The sequence below is a fragment of the Bos mutus genome, chromosome 7 (genome assembly GCF_027580195.1).
Source record: "Bos mutus isolate GX-2022 chromosome 7, NWIPB_WYAK_1.1, whole genome shotgun sequence".
NCBI lineage: Eukaryota > Metazoa > Chordata > Mammalia > Artiodactyla > Bovidae > Bos > Bos mutus.
The window spans coordinates 91,328,068-91,350,658 of record NC_091623.1 but is presented as its reverse complement, the minus strand read 5'-3'; the positions used below and the strand labels follow the sequence as shown (position 1 = coordinate 91,350,658).

The 22,591-nt window shown below is 39.3% G+C and overlaps 1 protein-coding gene across 4 annotated transcripts in view; it reads right to left on the bottom strand.

The window, feature by feature from the left end:
- ANKHD1 (ankyrin repeat and KH domain containing 1) overlaps positions 1-21,094 on the bottom strand; it is a 104,682-nt gene extending 83,588 nt beyond the window's left edge. For 2 of the 4 annotated variants that reach the window (XM_070374455.1, XM_070374456.1), the window contains exon 1: positions 20,655-21,087. In XM_070374455.1, coding sequence (XP_070230556.1) covers positions 20,655-20,945 — 291 coding nt within the window. In that variant the 5' untranslated portion in view covers positions 20,946-21,087. Of the gene's footprint in view, positions 1-20,654 lie in introns of all 4 variants that reach the window. The other 2 variants (XM_070374457.1, XM_005900189.3) reach the window with 2 other exon arrangements.
- Between the last annotated feature and the right edge of the window lie 1,497 nt (positions 21,095-22,591).

Here is a 22,591-nt window from a genome sequence, read left to right as displayed (position 1 = left end):
ATGATGAAGAAGCAACACACAGCTTATGGATCAAATACAGCTAAAGGATCACAGAAATTTCCTTATTGCCTAAAGATAGAAAGCTCACCCCTATCCAGCAGCTACATTGAGCAGCAAACATAATGCAACAACCTACAGTGGTACTGTTTTTAGTAATGGCAAAAAAGTTTATTTCCAGTCTTAAACATGGCAGATTTCTTTTCCTACTTCTGATTAGGTACAAAAATAAAAGGTGGAAGAAAAAGGATGTGAGGAAATCTGGCCCACAAAAAACTACATGTTTTTTCCTTACATATAGGTTTTTTTCCTTACGGGCATCCTTGGTGGCTCAGACAGCACAGAATCTGCCTACAATGCAGGAGACCTGGGTTTGATCCCTAGGTCAGGAAGATCCCCTGGAAAACGAATTGGCAACCCACTCCAGTATTCTTGCCTGGAGAATTCTATGGACAGAGGAGCCTGGGAGGCTACAGTCCATGCGGTCACAAAGAGTCGGACACGACTGATTGACTAACACTTTCACAACATCTAAACATCTTTCATCTAACATCTTTCACAACTATCTCATCTAAAATGCTAAAGGCAAACTCTTGAGGTCTTCCTCATCAAAAGTCTTTCTTATCCTTCCCTTTTTCTAAAAAAAATATGTCCAGTTTTTAGCTTCAACTAGAATTTAAATAATTCTAGTATTCTTGCCTGGGAAATCTCAAAAGAGCCTGGCAGGCTACATACAGTGCATGGGTTGCAAACAGTTGGACACAACTTAGCGACTAAACAGCGAGAAGGGAAAAGAGCGGAATAAGCATTTTGTCCCATATGACATTTCAAAAATAAACCACTGGATGGCAATAGTTACTAGGGAGAATAACCACAGACTCAGCTATTATCACCTAAAATAAAACCCAGCAACCCTAGCCAAAATCTAATTAGAAAAAAACCATTAATTAGCCTAAGCTATGATTTAGCCAAAACTTACTTCCACCAGAAAAACAAACAACAAAAAAACACAATTTCTATCAAGTAAATACTGCTAAAATTAACATTTTCAATAATATTAATATGGTTTAAGTCATATGACAGCAAAATAAAATCTCACCTGTACATCTGTTACCTTCTCTAAGGGTAAATTTCTGGAAACAGTGAGGGCTAGTTAATACAGAAAATAGGTTAGTAAAAAAATTCTATCATAAAACATGTATGTAACATTTCTGTTTATATATTCTCTAGTTATATGGTCATATCATGCAAAAAGCAAATAAAGAACTCCAACAAATGCCTTTTCACTTACAAACAAATTATGAAATTTTTATTTTTAACATGTTAAATACATTTGTTTTTTGAGTTATGGACTGAAATATTAGTAGTCACAAATATTGCTTCTGGCAATCCTTAAGAATAATCATCACTCCCATGAATTCCCACCAGAGCTATTTAAGAGAAGGGGCTAAATCTTTATTTTTCACTAACTCTTCTTACAAACCTTTAAAAATAAAGCTTCCTTAAGAAATTCAGATTTGATCATTAAAAATGAAAATGTTTAAATAAAATATTTAAACATCCAAAATATTATATATATGTTTAAATGTATTTGCTATTACTTCTATTCTCTCTTGTTTAGTTTGTATCTGGAGAGATAAACTTGTCTTACCTTTTCCCACCCAAAGTAAGCCCTCAACTAAGTCAGAATCACACCAATTTTAGAATGCAGGTGGCTTAATACTGGTTTCTACTTGGAGCAGCAAAAAGGATGGGTCAGCATTCCCAGAGATAATTATTGAAGGACACAGTAATTCCTTTTTGCAAAAAAGGTGGTACTCCAAACAGTCACATTCACCACAAACATGCTCCAAGATCCATTCAAAAGGAAAAAGTAATACAGTTGCAATTTGAGACCAAATAATGACAAATTTAGCAAAGAGTTTTGCTAATACTGTTAAGGCCCAATATAATCAGCAACACTGGAAATAATGGAATGAAAAGACTATCCACCCTGCCACAAAAACTTCAGATCCACAATCCTCTTCTCAAAAAAACATCAATGTTATCTTGGGATTTCTGAAGTTAATTAACTTCAATAAGCACAAGAGAGAACCACCCGGCTTTTCCTAATTCTCAGTTAAAGCTGAAGAAAATTAACTCCACTTTTGTGGTGATTGTTGTTATTTAGTTGCTCAGTTGTGTCCCACTCTCTGCGACCCCATGGACTGTAGCCTGCTAGGCAAGAATATTGGGATGAATTGCCACTTCCTTCTCTGGGGGATCTTTCCACTGAGGGATTGAACCAGAGGCTTCTGCTGCGTCTCCTGCATTGCAGGCAGATAGTACTCCACTCTGGTCAACCACAAAAACTTCATTTTTAAACCATATCTTTAATACTGAATCTATTATTTTTTAAAGTTTCTAAACATGGGAGAAAGGAAATAATAGCTACCATTAAGTGCATTTTCCATATATTATTCCACTCAATCATCTTTACTACTCAATGAAGTAGATTAACATCTTCATTTTAACTGAAATTCAGAAAAGTCAAAGAGACTTATCCAAGATGACATAACCATGAGCAGATCTGAAGCCATGTACTTCAGACTCCAAAGCTCACACCATTTTCACCAGACTAAACTGTATTAAGGGACTTCCCTGGTGGCCCAGTGGCTAAGACTCTGTGCTCCCAAAGCAGGGGGTCCCAAGTTCAGTCCCTGGTCAGGGAACTAGATCCCACATGCTGCAACTAAGATCTGGTGCAGCCAAATAATAAATATTTAAAAAAAAAATAAAAAAATAAACTGTATTAAGTGACTGTTCTAAACATTGGAGTATGACTAAAACAATTACATACTAACCAAATATGTACTAAACAGAGAATCTACAAGTATCATAATGTCAAAGTTTAAAAGTAAGAGCAATGTCAGGAAAAAATCTTTAAATGTGATAGATTATCAAGCCACAAAGAGTTCTTACACAGACAAAGCATGATTTTATTTAAATACTTCTGGTAGCTACAACTACATTATTTCTAACAAACAAATATATAACAAAATTTGTGCCACAACAGGTTTTTTTAAAAAAAGAAGCTTGCTCACATACTCACTAGGAAAGTCACAAGGAATGAAGAACCTGGCAATCAAGTCCAAGAAAATCTTAATGTTGAAAATAGAAACATCGTATCTGCCCTATCATAATAAATGGGTAAGACTGAGGTTAGAGAGAAGTCCTGGCTTCTACTCATTACTCTAAATAAAAAATAAGCATCAAACACTCCAAAGAAATACTTGATTTGAGTAAGTTAAAAAAAGCCTCAAACACCCATAAACCTCCAATTCATACCAATAATGGGAGGAGAGCATAATGACTAAGAGCAAGGAGTCTTAAAACACTAGCCCACTGTTGACAGTGCCATCTTAGCTAACTCGTTTTACCGCTCTTAGCCTCATTTTCCTCAGCTTATAAAATAAGGATAATAGTAGTAACCACATCACAGGGTTATTGATGATTAAGCAAGACACTATATCTAAAACTGCACAGCAGTACTTACTTAACACCTGGTAATCACTCAACAAATATTAGCTGTTATTACTATTACCTTTTTTATTATTAAGGTCAGTTTATCTCTTACTCTCTACTCCACAAAAATATAAAATCCCTTACACTGTCTTAGGCTAACAAGTAATCTGAGCATATTAAACACTATACATATATATTCAAGATACATTGGCTTATTAAATCCAACATTTAATAAGTACCCACTATGTGCCAGACATTCTACTACATACAGGGAACATAAAAATAAATGACATGACTCCTGCTCATAAGACAGATAATCAAATAAATGCAATAAAGTACTAAAGATGCTGTTTAACAGGGAGTTATATATGGACAACATGGGAACACAGAGGAAGGAAGAAATGGTCAGTTCTAGCTGGGGCAGTAATGAAGGAAATCAGAGTTGATGATCTGGAACAAGAAAGTATCCAACAGGATGGGGAAGAGGGCCATTGTAACAGCTGCAGAGTAGTAGTTATAAGCATGGGTTTTATATTCCAAGAAACCTGATTCAAACCCTGGCTCCATTATTACTAGATGTATAACTTTGTGCATGTTATGTAACGTCTCTAAGCTTCAGTTTCCTCATCTATAAATTGGGAATATCACTTTCTTCATATGATAGTTGTAAAGTTTATTTTAGAATATAAAGGTAAGCATTTAGTTCACTGGACAATAAAAACTTAGCATGTAGTAACTATTATCCTGATACTAGAACCCAAAGCAGTGAAGTAATTTACTCCGGACGTTTAATAGCTTGCTATGTTCAGAGAACTACAGCAAATTTGGTATGGCTGAAATATAAAAAGCAAATAAAGGAGGATACAGCAAGGAAAGAAACAGAAACCAAATCCTAAATAACCTGGTATGCCACACCAAGGAATTTGATTTATCCTTTATCTAAGGAACGGGAAGGCTTTTTGCCAAAGGAGTGACATGACTGAACTGGCATTAGACAATTTACTGTGATAGCAGGGTAGAGAAGAATTAGAGGTTTAATCATAGAGGTATTGAATAGATAGAGCCAGGTATTACTACAGTAAGTGTAAGTAAAAGACGATGGTTTGATTTACAGCAGAAGCAATGAGAATACAGAGAAAGAAACAAATAAGATGTTAAGAAAGAAACTACAGGGTTCAGTGCCTGTTTGGATGTGTGTGGTAACAAACAGCAGATGCAAGTTCCAAGGTTTCTAACTACACTGACTAGTTTTAGGGCAATGCAATTTACAGGTGGGGGGAGGGCAGGGGAGGGGGAAAGCGATGAGTTCAGTTTTAGGACTTGAATCTGAGATGTTTATGGAACATACATACAGTAGGCAGTAGGAAATGCTCTTAGACTACTAAAATAGGTAAAAGAGGGAAACCATACAGGTATCTAAGAGAAGAAAGCTCCTATGAGAGTGAAGTACAAATGCCAAAAGCTCTGGAGCAGAACATGCTTGGAGAGTTGACAGAACATAATGTAGTAGTTGTGGTTTTGCTCAAATGTCTTATGCTAATGAAATTTGTATCCTTTCATTTTAAATCACTGCCCCTTTAAACTTGTCACTTAAAGCCCATCAAACTCTTGAAAACACTCAAACATCAACCTTTAGAGTGATCATCCAACTAACACAGGGCAATGATCCCTATACTGCGGTAAGGATTTTAGGCTGTCACAAGACTAGGAAAATATTAAATGAGGTTATGCAATTAAGGTACACACGCCTTGAACAAACACTCAAATATAATCTGTTACTATGTAAAAGTAGTTTAGAAGGGGAAATATAATTTGTATAAATAATTTACCTTGTTTCACATTTCTCTGAAATGTTCATGTTCCTGAAAAGCCTGATGTCTTTAAGGGTAGGCACCATATTTTTTCATCTTTGTAATCTAATCCTAAAGCCCAGAACAAAGCTTAACAAATAGCAGGTTCTAGTTAAATTACTGTGGAATCTGCAATACCAATCAGAATTCTTAAACAGAGTGCCAAGGGTTCTAATCTCTGAAAGATATAATTTTATTATGTAAGACGTGAGTTCATGAAAGAGGCCCTACCCCAAACTAAACATTGCTTTTCCTCAGTAGAGACTGAGAACATGCTTTTAACAGACTAACAAGGAGATAATACACAGTAGTAAGTACTTTTGATAATGTATTTTTATATTATTCAAAATTTTGTGGGGGAAAGGGTGGTAATAGGTCAAATCCATGCTCCTGATTTAAGTATAGCCTTAAATAATAATCTCTTCAAACCAAAAGAAAATAAACTTTTCTTTGTTGTCAGTCAAGTCCCAAGCACATCAGGTACTAAAAGATAGTACACATTCTCACTATTCAGAGCCAAACTAACTAGTAAATTAACATAATTGAGACCATTTGGGCAGTAATATCTAAGATTTGTTTGTGTAATAACACAGGTGATAACACTGGCTTGGGTGTCAAGCGAATAGTATGTTACTCAAATACTGAATTCATACCTCTTAAACAACTGTCAGAAGATACCAGATGCAAACACTCTAATTGACATGTTTTACACTTTATTCTAGTTACCTGTTTATTATTCTGGAAAAAGAAATTCTGTCCATATTCCTCTTGAGGCTATATATACAGTCCACATCAGATGCACTTAGACTACAACTATTCAAACTAACCACCTCCTTCCTCTTCAAGTTAGTCTCCTCTCAAATATATACCCAGTTTCTTTCTGGGAGGGGATGCATAAAAAGACACTACAACAGCTTGTTCTTCTGATAGCTTGCAAACACAGGTTTAATCATAAGAGTTCCCAACCATCCACCTTCAGTGTATACAAGAGGAGCAGAAATTTCAAGAGATGAACATTATTAATGGAGAAGGGGTGGGTTTTGTGTGTGACCACAAATTCTGTAGCATACAAAACACCCTCTATTAAGCCTCTTCTGAAGACTAAAGAACAAGAACATATCTAGTAACCCAGAAAGGCCAAAAGAATCTCGAAAAAAGAACAAAGTGGAAGACTTACACTTCCCAATTTCAAAACTTACTACCAAAAAACTGCAGTAATCAAGACAGTATGGAACTGGCATAAGACATACAGAACAGTGGAATAAAACAGAAATAAACATTCCAAAAATAAACCATTATATTTTAAAGTCAAACGAATTTTGAAAAGGGGGCTAAGACACTTCAATGGAGAAAGAAATGTCTTCTCAACAAATGGTGCTGGGACAATTAGATATCTACACTTAAAAGAATGAGGTTAGACTTCTATCTCACATCTATAAGATCTCAAAATGGGTCTCCCCTGGTGGTCCGGTGGTTTAAGCATCTACCTGCCAATGCAGGGGACACAGGTTCCATCTCTGCTGTGGGAAGATTCCAGATGCCACGGGGCAACTAAGCCTGTGTACCACAACTGCTAAGCCCACACTCTAGAGCCCCCGAACCACAACTACTGAGCCCACAAGCCACAACTACTGAAGCCCATGAGCCCTAGAGCCTATGCTCTCTGCAAGAAAAGAAGCCACCGCAATGAGAAGCCATGCACCACAACTACAGAGGAGCCCACACTTGTCACAACTAGAGAAAGTCCACACATAGCAACACAGACCCAGTAGAGCCAAAAATAAATAATTTCTTCAAATCTCAAAATGGATCAAAGACCTAAATGTAAGAGCTTAAAGTATAAAACTCTTAGAAGAAGAAAACAAGAGTAAATCTTCATAACTCAGAATTATGCAATGGTCTCTTAGACATGACACCAAATACACAAGCAACAAAAGAAAGAGTAGGTAAATATAAAAACTGGGCCCAACCAAAGATTTTAAATTTAACGGCACAATCAAGAAAGTGAAAAGATAGCTGACAGAATGGGAAAAAATATTTCAAAATCACGTATCTGATAAGGGACAGTATCCAGAATACATGGGGTTTTTTCCCCTAAAAACAAACAAACATAATTCAACAATAAAAAGACAATCCAACCAAGAAATGGGGAAAAGATTTGAAAAAACACTTCTCCAAAGACATGCAAATGGACAACAAGCACGTGAAAAGATGCAACTTCACTAGTCACTGGGGAAATGCAAGTCAAAGTCACAATAATCTCCATACCCACTAGGATGGCTATTAAAAAAATGTCAGCAAAGATGTGGAGAAATTAGAACCTTCATATACTGTTGGTGGGAATGTAAAGTCATGAAGTTGCTATAGAAAACAGCCTGGTAGCTTCTCAGAAAATAAAAGTTATGATGTGATCAAGCTATACACTCAAGGGAAATGAAAAGATATCGTCATAAAAAACTTGCATACCAATGTTCATAGTATCATAATTTATAATAGTCAAAAGATGGAAATAATCCAAACATCAACCAATGAACAAAATGTTGTATATCCACAAAACATTTCAATTTAGTACTGGCACATGATAAAGTGAAAGTGAAAGTCATTCAGTTGTGTCCAACTCTTTGCAGCCCCATGGACTAGACAGTCCATGGAATTCTCCAGGCCAGAATACTGGAGTGGGTAGCTGTTCCCTTCTCCAGGGGATCTTTCCAACCCAGGGATTGAACCCAGGTCTCCAACATTGCAGGCGGATTCTTCCAAGATCAGACGAGATCAGGTGTATTCAGGGTGGTATAGCCGTAGACTGCAGGTGGATTCTTTACCAGCTGAGCCACCAGGAAAGCCCGATACGTGATACAACATGTAGAAATCTTGAAAACAATATAATAAGTGAAAGACATGAACACAAAAAAATCACATATTGTTTGATTCCATTTATACGAAATTTCCAGACTAGACAAATCCAGAGAGGCAGAAAATAGATTAGTGATTACCAAAAGCTGCAGGGACAGCAGAATGGGAAATGCCTGCTAATGGGTACAAGGTTTTGTTTGGGGTGATGAAAATGTTTTAAAACAGATAATGGTGAAGGTTGTACAATTCTGTGAATATATTTAAAAACAACTGAAATTGTACAATTTAAAGAGTGAATTCTATACTATGTGAATTCTATTTCAATTTTTTCAACTTTAGGAATGTGAATTCGAATAATACTTTTGAAATTTGTTAAATTTCCTATCTTGATAAATAAATACACTGTGGTTATGTAAGAGAAAAGGCATGATGTATGCAACCTACTTTCAAGTTATGCAGAAAATAAATTTGAGAGACAGAAGGATACAGGAAAGGGATAAAATGAACACAATTGGTCTGTCTGGACAAAGGTTATATGGGGGGAGTTCTTTGTACTATTCTTGCAACTTTCTAGTAAGTTTGAAATTATATCAAAATAAAAAGTAGCAAAAAAGAGGGAGAATATATCCTTGGTATCTGCTCTTTGATAATGATAGTTTGTGTCACATGTCATTGAATTAGCAACTGTATATTTTTTAAAAGGCAAAATCAGAAATTTAGCAGAATAGGTAAACATGAGAAAAAAAAGTCAATTAGAAGCTGATTAAGTGCTGCAAGTACAGTGTACCACTCAAGGTATCAACTGACATGGCCTTTACTTTCTGACTCGGATTTCATAAAATGCCTATATGAAAACTTTAAAATTCTACATTATTAAAGAAAATACTACAGGTTCATTTATCTAGATTTAATACCAGATCGAGATAATTTTTTCAAAACTGAACTCACCTCTAGTGATAAAAAGAATAAAAATTATTATTTCTAGCATTTAATCAGTATGTGAAGCATTGTGATCAGTCACAAATTAGTTAATATGAGGACAAACTGGGGAAAAAAACCCACCATATTAGAGAAACATCTACTTACAGCACAGTATTCCACGTGAACTGGATTCAATGGCTTTGGGAAGACATTAGTGAAAGTTCAGTCTTCCAATGTTTCGAATGTTTTGTCAATCTCAAGCTTTTTGATTTGCTAATATCAACTGTGGTGAATCAATTAAGTAAGATCTATACTCAAACTTGTTCTCATAAAGCAATCTATAGATTCAGTGCTGCTGCTGCTGCTGCTAAGTCGCTTCAGTCGTGTCTGACTCTGTGCAGCCCCATAGATGGCAGCCCACCAGGCCCCGCCGTCCCTGGGATTCTCTAGGCAAGAACACTGGAGTGGGTTGCCATTTCCTCCTCCAATGCATGAAAGTGAAAAGTGAAAGTGAAGTCGCTCAGTTGTGTCCGACTCTTAGCAACCCCATGGACTGCAGCCTACCAGGCTCCTCCATCCATGGGATTTTCCAGGCAAGAGTACTGGAGTGGGGTGCCATTAATCCCTATTAAAATCCTACAGCATTTTTCACAGAAATACAAAGACCAATCCTAAAATCCACAAGCAATCTTAAGGAAATGTGACATCTTGCCGCTGCTGCTGCTGCGAAGTTGCTTCAGTCATATCCGACTCTGTACGACCCCATAGACGGCAGCCCACCCGGTTCCTCGGTCCCTGGGATTCTCCAGGCAAGAACACTGGAGTGGGTTGCCATTTCCTTCTCCAATGCATGCATGCATGCTAAGTCACTTCAGTCGTGTCGGACTCTGTGTGACTCTATGGACAGCAGCCCACCAGGCTCCTCTGTCCACAGGATTCTCTAGGCAAGAATACTGGAATGGGTTGCCATTTCCTTCTCCAAAAACAATCTTGATAAAAGAACAAAGTTGGAGGACTAATGCTGCCCAATTTCAAAATTTAACTACAAAAACTACAGCAATCAATACAGTACAATACTGGTATAAAGTCAGTCATAAAAACCAAAGAAATAGAACAGAAAGTCCAGAAAAAACTCTCCCCCATATGACCAATTAATTTCAACAAGGATGTCAGGGCCATTCAAAGGAGAAATTATAGTCATTTCAACAAATGGTACAGGAAAAACTGGATATCCACAAGCTAAAGAATACAGTTAAGACTGCGATCTTACACCATATACAAAAATTAACTCAAAATGGCTCAAATATCTAAATGTAAGAGCTAAAAGTTTAAAATTCTTAGAAGAAAACATTGGGAAAAAAATCTTCAAGACACTGGATTTGGCAACAACTTTATGGATATGAAAGGGCTTCCCCAGTGGCTCAGGGGTAAAGAATCTGCCTGTAATGCAGGAGTTGCAGGTTCGATCCCTGGGTTGGGAAGATGCCCTGGAGGAGGGCGTGGCAACCCACTCCAGTATTTTTGCCTGGAGAATTCCATGGGCAGTGGAGCCTGGCAGGCTACAGTCCATAGGGTCTCAAAGAGTTGGACACAACTGAGCAACTTTCACTTTCACTTCCCAATTAGACTGGAAGATCTATGAAGGCCAAGATTCATGATTATTTTTTTCACCATTGTTTATACCCAGTTGTTCTGCACAGTGCCTGACATACACTAGATGGTCAGTAAATAGCTACTGAATGGAGAACAGTGTGAGACTAAAGCAACTTAGCACACATGCACGTTATGGATATGAAATCAAAAGCACATACAATAAAGGAAAAAATCAGATAAACTGAACTTCATCTAAATTAAAACCTTTCTAAAAATTCTTTTATTTATTAATTTGGCTGTGCGGGATCCTAGTTGGGGTGTGGGACCTACGATCTTTGCTGCAGCATGCAGGATCTTTTAGGTGCAGCACTTTTTAGTTGCAGTATGTGGGATCCAGTTCCCCAGTGGGAAATGAACTCAGGTCCCCTGCACTGGAGCTCAGTCTTAGCCACTGGACTACCAGGGAAGTCCCTAGAAGAAAACCTTCAATCCCTGGTTGCAGAACTAAGGATCCCACGTGCTGCTGGGCAACCAAGCTCCTGCACAGCAATTACTGAGCCTGAGTGCTCTGGAGATCATATGCCACAACTACAGCAGACTTGCCCCAACAAAAGATCTTGCATGATGCAACAAATACCCCACGTGCCAAAACTAAGGCTCAATGCAGTCAAATAAATAATATTACAACTGTTTAAGCACAAAAGGACAACAGAGTAAAAAGGCAACCAGTGGAATATGAGAAATGTGTGTAAATTATATTTATATATATATGATATGATAAGGGATTAACATTCAAAGAACTCCTACAATTAATGAAAAAACAACTCAACTAAACATGAGCAAAGGAGGAATTTCCCCGGCAATCCAGTGGTTAGGACTCAGCACTTTCACTGTGGGGGTGGGTGGGGCCAGTTCCATCCCTGGTCAGGGAACTAAGATCCCACAAATTCCAAGACGTGGCCAAAAAAAAAGGGCAAAGGATTTGAATAGACATCTCACCAAAGAAGAGACACAAATGGCCAAGAAGCACATGAAAAGATGTTCAATATCACTAATTTTCAGGGAAATACAAATCGAAACCACACCCATTAGGATGACTAGTCTCAAAATCGAAAACAAGAAGATTGGCTAGAATATGGAGAAACTGGAAACCTTGTGCTTTGCGAGTGGGAATGTAAAATGGTACAGCTGCTATAGGAAACCAGTACTGTGGTTCCTCAAAAACTTAAAAATAGAATCAACAGATGATCCAGCAATCCCACTTCTAGGTATATACCAGAAAAGAATCAAAAGCAGGGACTCAAAAAGGTATTTATACACCTATGTTCACAGCAGCATATTAACAAAAGCCAAAAGGTAGAGAAGCAATCCAAGTGTCCATCAACAGATGAACAAAAATGTTATATACGTAACAATAGAATAGTATTCAGTTAAGTTTCACACAAGCTTCCCTCCTCACTCAGAGGGTAAAGAATTTGCCTGCAATGCAGGAGACCTGGGTTTGATCCCTGGGTTGGGAAGATCCCTTGGAGGAGGGCACGGCAACCCACTCTAGTATTCTTGCCTGAAGAATCCCCATGGACAGAGGAGCCTGGTGGGCTACAGTCCATGGGGTCGCAAGGAGTCGGACACGACTGAACGACTAAGCACAGCACAAGTTTCACACATGCTGCAAACATAGATGAACCCTGAAGACACTACGCTAGGTAAAATAAGCCAATCACCAAAAGCAGAAGAACTGAATGATTTCACTTATTTGAGATACCTAGAGTAGACAAAATCACAGAAAAGGAAGTTACTTGTGATTAAGGGGCTGGAGAAGGGAGGACAGGGCGTTACTGCTTAATGGGTACAGAGTTTCAGTTTTGGAAGATGAAAAGGTTTTGGAGATGGCTAGTGGTAATGGTTGCACAACAATGTGAATGTACTTATAACCACTTTAAAATGGTAAATTTTTTATTTTTCTGGTAGTCAGGTGGTTAAGACTTCTTGCTTCCACCACACGGGATGTGAGTTCCATCCCTGGTCTAGGAACTAAGATCCCACATGCTCAGGGTGACAAAAAAAACAGGTAAATTTTCTGTTGCACATATTTTAACACAATTTTTTTTAGCCCTTTTCCTTCTTTGTTAAGTGTGTAAAAAAGAGTCCTCATTTTACAAACTCAAATCAGACAAGTATATGAGGGTATATAATTGGCATATTTATAAGATGGATCCAACAAAAAACTCACTGCACACACAATCCAAAATACATTTGTCTGTATATTTACACAGTAACTCCTACAAAGTAAATACAAAGTTACTTCTCATCACTTTAGTTTAGTACATATGTGATACATGTACTGAAACATATACAAACATATTTAAAACAAAGGAAGTTTTTTTCAACCAGAACATCAAAGGCAACTTTTTTCAACTCATTATTTTCTGCAAATATACAGCAAGGTTAATTTTAATGGTTCTGTTCAGCTTTAGTAAGTTATGTGTATGCTCCTGAAATATAGCCAAAGTTTTAGATTTTAATTTCCAAGGTAACAGTACTTGTGACTTTGTTGTTTAGTCACTAAGTCGGGCTCGACTCTTTTGCCACCCCAGGGACTGACTGTACACAGCTCACTGGGCTCCTCTCTCCATGGATTTCCCAGGCAAGAATACTAGAGTGGGTTGCCATTTCCCACTTCCTTCTCCACAATTGGGGGAAAAAAAGAAGGTTAAAATGGTGAATTTTGTTATGTTTTACCACAATTTAAAAAACTGTTCTCAACCTAACTGTCCTCATCACATAGCATCGTAACAATTTAATAAACTGTTCTGTTCAGCTCTTTGGTTCCTGGGGCTAATCCCTGGGAGTTTACTTGCTTTTTTTAAAAACTGCAAACTAATGCAGGTGAATCAAAACATTAGGATACAGTGGGATATCTACATAAAAACAAACCAAAAAACCCATTTTTACTAACAAAAGCAGCATCCATTCAGCGGAAAACTTTGTGAGAACAGGAGGATATACAGTGGAGGAAGAGCATAATGTACTCTTGATAAACTGTGCTAAATTTCAGCTTATCAAGTAAAAAAGCTTTATATACAACTTTGCTTTACTCCTGGTTTAGGTAAAGTTGACCAGAAAAAAAGGTAAACCTGTCAACCATCATAAGGCAAATGATCTTCATTCACAAGAACTGTACACTGTAAGTAACTATAAGACAGCACACAGATTTTAATTTTTATAAATTAAAACCAATGTTTCCTATTAGTGGCAAAGGTGCAAAGTTGGGTATCTGCCTTTCTATATTGGTACTTTTAATATTTAATTCTCTTAAAATGAATAATGAGAAGGCCTGAACTTTTCAAGTTTAAGCGCAATGACAAAATTACCTTAAAGTTGTGTTCCTCTGATCCCCAATGGTACATCTTTGACTGCCTTCTTAAAATAAATTGATTCACATGGCAGTCATCAATTTCATTATATAAAAGCTTTTCAACAAGGTCAACTACAGATTATATGCTAGTTTGAGACATATGTTTCTTAAGTAAGTGTTAGTTGTTCAGTGGTGTCAGACTCTTTGTGACCTCATGGACTGTAGCCCACCAGGCTCCTCTGTCCATGGAATTCTCCAAGCAGAATACTAGACTGGGCTGCCATTTACTTCTCCAAGGGATCTTCCCAAAAGGGGCAAAACCTGGGTTTCAGGCATTGCAGGCAGATTGTTTATCATCTGAGCCACCAGGGAAGCTCATAGGCATTTCTTAAGCAATTAATTATTAATAAATTCATGCGTCAGAAAAGAAATAGTCAGCAGGACAATACAGCAGTTAAGTACAATAGGAGTCACGTGACCTATTTTCTACTATAAATTAGCTGTGTGATCCTGAGCAAGTTATTCAGATCAATGGTTCCCAGACTTTTGAGGCTTTACCCAGAGTCCTAACATGAACTTTCCAATTTGATATTTTGTCAAACACAGATATTTTAAAAATTAATTTTCATAACAGTACAAAGGGCATTAACTCAAAATAGAAAAAAAGTGGGAAAAGATTGCTTTATGAGAATTTCACTACATTGTCCTTACTTTTCTGACTTCATTATGGACTTATAAAACTTCAGTATAGATTAAGCAAGTAATTATTGGAGGCAGAGCATTGGTAACCAAAAACTCTGCCTACTTCTTAATGTGAAATAGCATGAGTTCTGGATTCAAATCCTAGCTTTATTGATTTCTAGCTGTATAAGTAACACTAACCATTTTTTATTGCTTTCTGGATTGATCATTTCTCTGAACCTACATTTATTCATCTATCAAAGTGTAGATAATACCCACCTCAAACGGATGTTGAGTGATTAAATAAAATAACCGAAGTATATACCATGGTGTGTGTGTTAGTCGCTCAAGTCGTGTCTGATTCTTTGGGACCCCATGGACTGTAGCCCACCAGGTTCCTCTGTCCATTGAATTCCCCAGGAAAGAATACTGGAGTGAGTTGCATTCCCTTCTCCAGGGTATCTTCCTGACTCAGGAATCGAACCTGGGGTCTCCCGCATTACGGGCAGATTCTTTACCGTCTGAGCCACCTGGGAAGTCCTTATATATATGGTATTGGACTATAATAAGCATTCAATAAACGATAGCAGTTACCTAAAAATGAGATGAGACAGGACTATCACCAAGATTCTGTGACTATATAGACAAGCAACAGGAGAGGAAAATTGTAAATAATAATGTCCAAGAAGATATATTGGAAGAGTTCATTTATAATGCACTGAAAAAAAGATAAAGAATTTATTAAAACTTTGGTTCTGTAGGAAGGTAAATTTCCAACTCAAGACTAATACTAAAATTTTATTTATCTTATCTCATTGAATCAGAAGACCAGAGTTGATTTTCAGAGGTCATCATTCTACCACCAGATAGGCTCAGAAAAGAATGTGCCTAAACTCATCTCCAAAGCTTCATTCTTAACATGTTTTATCACTTTGATTAGATAAAAAGTCTAAATTCTTATCAAATTCACCATTTAAAAATCTCACATGAATAGTATGTTATCTTTTGTATAATAATGGGGAAAATAAAACTATACATTTGTATTTCCATAATGATATTCTGATAGGACATCAAGACATTAAAAGTATAAAGGGCAGGTCAAGACCTTTTTACTGTGTTTGCATTAGTCTTATGAACTATGCAAATATAAATCACCTATCAAAATGTACTAAATAATAACCAAAAGAAAATCTCTACATACTTCAAGTTTCACAACAAGGTTTTCCTCTACCCATACCTAGTCAACTCTGTTTTGACCTGCCATTCATACAACTATACTCATCAATGAATCATTTTATGTAAAGTCCAAAGGCTTTATAGAATGAAACTTGTGCAAGGTTAGTACTCATGTAATATAAAAAATTTGTTATTGTCATAATACGTCATTTTTCCTTCAACTGACATTCTCATCTCTCCAAAATCTGCTCACTAGAATACAAAGGTATATTTCCTATTTTATCACTGTGTGTGTGTGTGTGTGAGCTCAATCGTGTCCGACTTTTTGCGACCCCGTGGACTGTAGCCCACCAGGCTCCTCTGTCCATTTGATTTTCCAAGCAAGAATACAGGAGTGGGTTGCCATTTCCTGTTCCAGGGGATCTTCCCAACCCAGGGATTGAACCTGAATCTCTTGCACGTCCTGCATTTGTAGGTGTGTTCTTTACCACTGTGTCACCTGGAAAACCCTGTTTTATCACTACTGCTGATAATTTATGGAATAAGGCCTTTCTACCTTTAACAAAGTCCCCATAAAAGTTTTTTAGAAATTCATTTTCATGGGCAATAAATGAATTTTTCAAAAACAACATAGCATTTTAAAGTTTCCTAAAATTATAAATTTATCATGGAAAATTTATAACATTAAACCTGTCAGTACCCACCCTCTTTCAATTTCTCTCTTGTTCAGTTATGAACATAAGCCCTGAGATGTTATTAAAAGCAGTGACTCACCTTGTTTACCTGAACTTTGAATATAGAGTAGTGATGACAAAATTGCCATCCCAGATAAGAGTGGGCCTCTAGACCAGTGGTTCTCAGGGGTGATTTTGTCCCCAAAGACATTTGGCTTTGTCTAAGGTCATTTTGGGGCTTCCCTGGTGGCTCAGTAGTAAAGAAAGAATCCACCTGCCAAGCAGGATTCGATCCCTGGATGGGGAAGATCCCTTGGAGAAGCAAATGGCAACCCACTCAAGTGTTCTTGCTTGGAAAATCCCATGGACAGAGAAGCCTGGCAGGCTACAGTCCATGGAGTTGCAAAAAGACATGAACACAACTTAGTGACTAAACAACAACAAAGGACATTTTTAGCTGTCACAATTAATTAGGTGTGTTCTACCAGCATCCAGTGGGAAAAGGACAGGGATGCTGCTAAAAAGTCAGGAGCGCCCCTCACAACAAAGAATTAATATAGCTCCAAATTTCGATACGTTTCAGTTGAGAAACTTTGCTCCATACAGTAGACTGTAAATAACCCTAAAGGAAATGATCCATCTCCTATTAGAGAAAATCAGAAGGAACCTCTGTATGGCTTGTGCGTTTGACTCTTAACATAATTTTCAGGGAAAAAAAAAATCCCTACAAAGCTTTTGCTATAATTTGCTATAAAATGTTAAACCCAATTTCCTTTTGCTTTTACCTAATTGTAAATATAGCATCTGCCTCAGATTAAAAAGCCTCAACAATGCTTTCTAATTGCAATGATTTCTAATTTATAATCTTTTAAGTGTGTATAGGAACAGGTAAACATATATGCATTGGCTTATATAGGCCTAGAAATTTTACTCAAAGGAAGACTGTAATACTCATTACCTCTAAGTGGGATCTGAAAAGTCAGTAGGGGTGAGGAGAACTTTTTACTTTTCATATTATATCTACTATCTACACTGTTGAACTTTTAACCATAAGATTATATTACTTTATTATTTTTTTAATTTTAAAAGGAAGATGTCACACACGTATACATACAGTATATGCATACATTCTTAACACAGAAAAATTAAAGGTCATAAACTTCACCAAAACCCTCTCTTTAGAACTTTATTTTCCTTTTACCTTACTTTAAAAAAAAAAAAATTACAAATCTAAAATTAACATTTAAAAATTATTTTTTAAATAATTTTCAACCTGATTTCTATTCTGAAAAATGGGTACATTTCAAAGGAATCCAGGGCAAGTTCTGACTCCTCTGTTCAAGGCCCTTGACAGCTAATGAACGTGCTCAACATGTCTGAAGAAATACAAAACAGGTATCCACCCCAATGTTTAAAGCAACAAGAATCAATTCTAATATAAGAAATTTACAAAAAGATCCAAGCTTCTTCTTCAAACTAAAAGGTCTTTTGACTCAGCCAGCAAGAGAAAGTACCTTGTTTCTTTTTTCCTCAGATGTAGGCTCTAACAATGAATAGAAAAGAAATCCTTAAAGTATTTATATCTTTGTATACCAAATATCTACTCCCTACTCAAAATCCTTCAGCTAATTCTAGAGCAAATGCTCTAAGCCTCCATATTTCTTATTCATTTCTCACCTACTCCTGCCCCACTTGGGGAACAAGACAAACTTCACTCACATACTCTTCTGAATGTCTACATTCTAAATATTTGGTTCTAAAACATCTAGAGGTATAACAAAAATTAAAATTCTACTATTATTCATCAAATGCCAGTTGGGTAAGTATTTTTTGAAGAATATTACTTATGATCTTTTTACACTAAATGAAACTCAAAGGTAATAATAAGGGAGAAGACTATGATCTTGTCAGAGAGAAATGAGAAAATCCAAGAAATCTGCTTGAGAAAAAAAGGTCATTTCACTCACAAAGGCACAGACTATACCCCACCACACATTCAACATACACTAGATATTCCAGGAATTTCTTTTTTATATGATATGGATGAATAGGACATAAAAACAAAATTTCCTTTCTCCTCAGGTTAAGAAAGAATCTATATGCATATTGAGCATTATCTTAGACTAGGCTCAAGTTTGTGGGTACTCTAGAAATCTCTATCCAAAAGTGATGTCTACCTATATACACTTAATATCTAAATCTTTTAAGCATAGAAAATTTAGGAGAATAAGAAGTTCTTCTACCATTAGCCTAAGTGGCTGAAGGAATCGTGAATAATTTCTATGATAACACCAAAGAAAATCACACAAAAGGTGTGAATTCTGCTCACAGCTTTTAACAGCCTGGTGTGAAGACTCCAAATGAAATAAGCTGTGTGTATGAACAAACCTTGCAAAATTGGTTACTTCAAAAGCTCATTTCTCCAGATATAACACAGAAGCCCATAGAGTTAGAGATTCATAACTATGGAGGCTCACTAGCACTCTACCTCTGACGAAATTTAAGACTACTACTGAAGTAAAAACAAATGTGTGATCTCTCACTTCATCAATGACAACTGTGCAAAAATGGTTCAGAAAATCAAGAACATCATCCTTCTATCACATTCAGACCAAAGCAAACTTTTTCAGTCTAACAAGTTTCAAAGAAAAACAGACTCTAATCTTTACTTCCTAGGTAAAAAGTAACTATATTCTAGGTTCATCTCTCATCAATTTTCATTCAAAGTCTAAATGAAAGCCTTCCACAAGCTCAGGAGTGGAAGTGCCCCAGAGACACTCTCCATAACTGCCTACTCAAAATCCTGTACCACCTTGGCTTAGAAGTTTCTCTTTTGGTGAAAATAAAAGACAGAGACATTCAAGGAACTGTCTCCTTTACAACCCACAAAGTTTATTCCAAGCAAAATACTGGGGTTAGAAAAAACTAAAAGAATTCCTGTTCAGATCAAGAATGGTAAGACTGCACTAATTGTATTCTACAACCCATAAATACAGTTTCTCCTTATTCCTCTCAATACAACAGCCAGAACAGCTGTACATACACAGAAGCCCCTGTACTTCAAGACCAAGATCAGAGGTTAAAATAATTGGTCATAGGGGATGAACCAGGCACCTTAGAATCAAAATAGAATACTCTGAGCTCTTAGAACAACAGTCACCACAGGACAGAACTATAACAAAGCCATAGTCAGGGGGAGAAAGTACAAACGTAAAATATCTCCTTTAGCCCTAGAGCCCAAAAGTTGATGCCTCCCATTCCAGGTTGCCTAGACCTAAAAATGTCCAGTATGCGCCTAACAGCTGAAAGGAATGAAGGTCCTGATAACAAATTTCCCTCACTGCAAAAGGTTTCCAAAGAGGATCTCATCTTCTCCAAGCCTAAAAATCTCCAGAGTTCAGCTATCCAGCTGTTGCGAAGCCCAAACGAGAACTGGAACCTTCTCTTCCTGTCTAACTTCACACAGTCCCAGGTGCAAGGACCCACGTGACTTTTCAGCGCAAAAGCAGAGAGCTCCTTAGTACTCACCTGTCTCAGACCAAACTGGAATTAAGAACCCTCCTTTAGCACACAAGTAAGGCATAAGGCAAATAATGCCCAATCCTTCAACTCAGAGAAGAGACACAGTACAGTGGCAACGTTCTTTACGCAAGCCAGCCCTGTCTGTCTGTCTCTCACCCTCACCCTCTCTCTGTCCCGCTCTCTCAGTACCAAGGGCAGGGACTCTGGCAAGACCCCGCCCCCACCCTCGTCTCCAAAGCGGGGTGGGCGGGAGGTGCCCGAGGAGTCCCGCTTCCCGCGCGAAGCTCAGAGACCAAAGGACTCCCTATTGTGGGTCTATGGATGGTGACGGGAACCGGTCCGACTCGAGCCGAAGAGTAAGCCGAGGGCGCACTAGGCCCGCACCGCCGCCACTGCAGCCCGGGAGCCGATCGCTGACAGTGAACGACTCCATCTGGGCAGCGGGAGGGTGGCCCGAGCCCTGCGCCGGCCCAGAGAGAATTCGTGTCTCAAGCTGTGTAGAAAGCAGGGGTCCTAGAGCCGTACCTCGGACACCTCGTCCTCGTCGCTACCAGAGGCACCACCTCCACCCCCGGTCCTCAGGACAGCAGCCGCCAACTTGAAATCCAGCGCCGCGTCCCCTCCGCCTGCACCGCTGCTGCCTCCACCGACTCCCGGAGCCGGCCCGGCCTCCCCGAAGAGTCTCACAGTGCGGATTCCCAGCCCGACCCCTCCCGGCGGAGGCGGCTCCGAGGCCCCGGCTGGGGCGGATCGCGGAGCCACCGAGTCCAAGTCCTCCTCAAAGGAGGTGCCGCCGCCTCCGCCGTCGGTCAGCATGGTTCGCACGCGGAGCCGGAGACGCTGCCGAGTCACTCGCGGCCGCGGCCACCGCCGCCGCCGATCCCGGGAACGAGAGAAGCAGCAGGAGGAAGAAGCGTCTCCTTCCCCCCGTCCCAGCAGCGCCACTAACTTCTCACTGCCTAACCTGCTGCCTCCCGCCCCGCACACTCGCCACTGGCTGCAGCTCCCCAGCGGCTGCAGATCATTGGTCAAAGTGACCCGTCGCTCAGGCTCTTCGTCACGCGCTGTTCGCTGGCTCGAGGCCCTCAAGCTGCGTTGACCAGCGCAGGCCTAGGCGGTTGCGAACACCCGCCTCCTATTCCCCACGCGCCGACTTCCGGTCTTTTTCTATGTCTATTGGCCAGTCTCTCTGACTATCGCCTCACGACCTTAAAGTGGATTAGTTGGCCTTGTGGTCAGTCACAGTGACCCCAGACAATGGGAAACTTCATTGGCGACATAAAGTGTCGGTCACTTTGTCACAGGACGTCGCGTGGTACAATTGGTCAGTAAGGATACCATTCATCCCGCCCCCATCTGAGGTGACGGGAAAGGGTTGGGGAATTTCCACTCTTGATTAAAATGACGGCTGCAGTGACGACCTGCAAGAATTGGTGAGATTTGGAGTGAATTCACCCAGGGCTTAGTAAGGCTCTTACGTCAAGTGTGCAAGAGGCAAGGAGGTAACGCAGCTCCCACCTGTCGCTCTCCGCCAGGCGCGGAGAGTTCCTGCACGGGGATTGGAGGGAAGAAGCTATCAGTCTCAGCTAGGCTCCACCTTCCTGCCAATCCCTGGTTGGAGAAGCGGTGCGTCAGTCACTAGAGAGGTCGCCTCCTCTGGGACAGGTGAGGCTGTGTAAACTCAGCTTCAGTCTCTGGGTGGGAGTGGGGGATTAGGACAGGCAAGTGAGCGGGGACGTTCCGGCTGCGTGCCACCGGCCTTTCCGAGCGGAGCCTAGACCGCCGAGCTGAGGGAACCAAAGAGGCTGCTGAGGATGACCGCCGGGAAGCGATTCGGCCAGCCTGCCTGCCTGGACGTGGCTGGGCGCGGCTGTTCTACAACCTGCGGGCGGGGTCGCCCCGCGGGGCTACGTTCTCTTGCCTGTTGAAGGCGGCGGGCCTCAGGGCTGGACAGCGCCATGCCTCAGTACTGGGAACTGTCCCACGAAGGAGGGTGGGAAGACCGCGACAGCGTGCGGAATCACACCGCGGGGCAGAACGCAATGGTTCAGGGTGCGTGCTCTGGCGCAGTTTCGAGTTTTAGTGCCGCCACTTAACTTGCTGTTGTGACCTCCCGGCCTTAGTTGTTTAATCTCCGTGACTTTCAGTTCGTCCGTATGCAAAATGCGGATAATATTAGTACCTCCCTGATTGACTTGTTGTTTTGAATAAATTGGTAACAACTTCAGGTTGTTAGCAAAGTGCCAAACTTATAGCAAAGACTCATTTTTTTAGTCACTTTTCCGGAGTCCTCCACCTACCCCTGGCAGCCAAACTAATTTTTGTCAGGTCTCTGATGCGAAACAAGGCTAGCTAAGGGTGTCTTCTACCCTTAGCTTTAAGGAGCGTTCTCTTTACCTCTATTATCTTTCTCTATCGCCTTTGTCAGTGAGGGCTTTAAAAGTTTGAATGGCGAATATTCT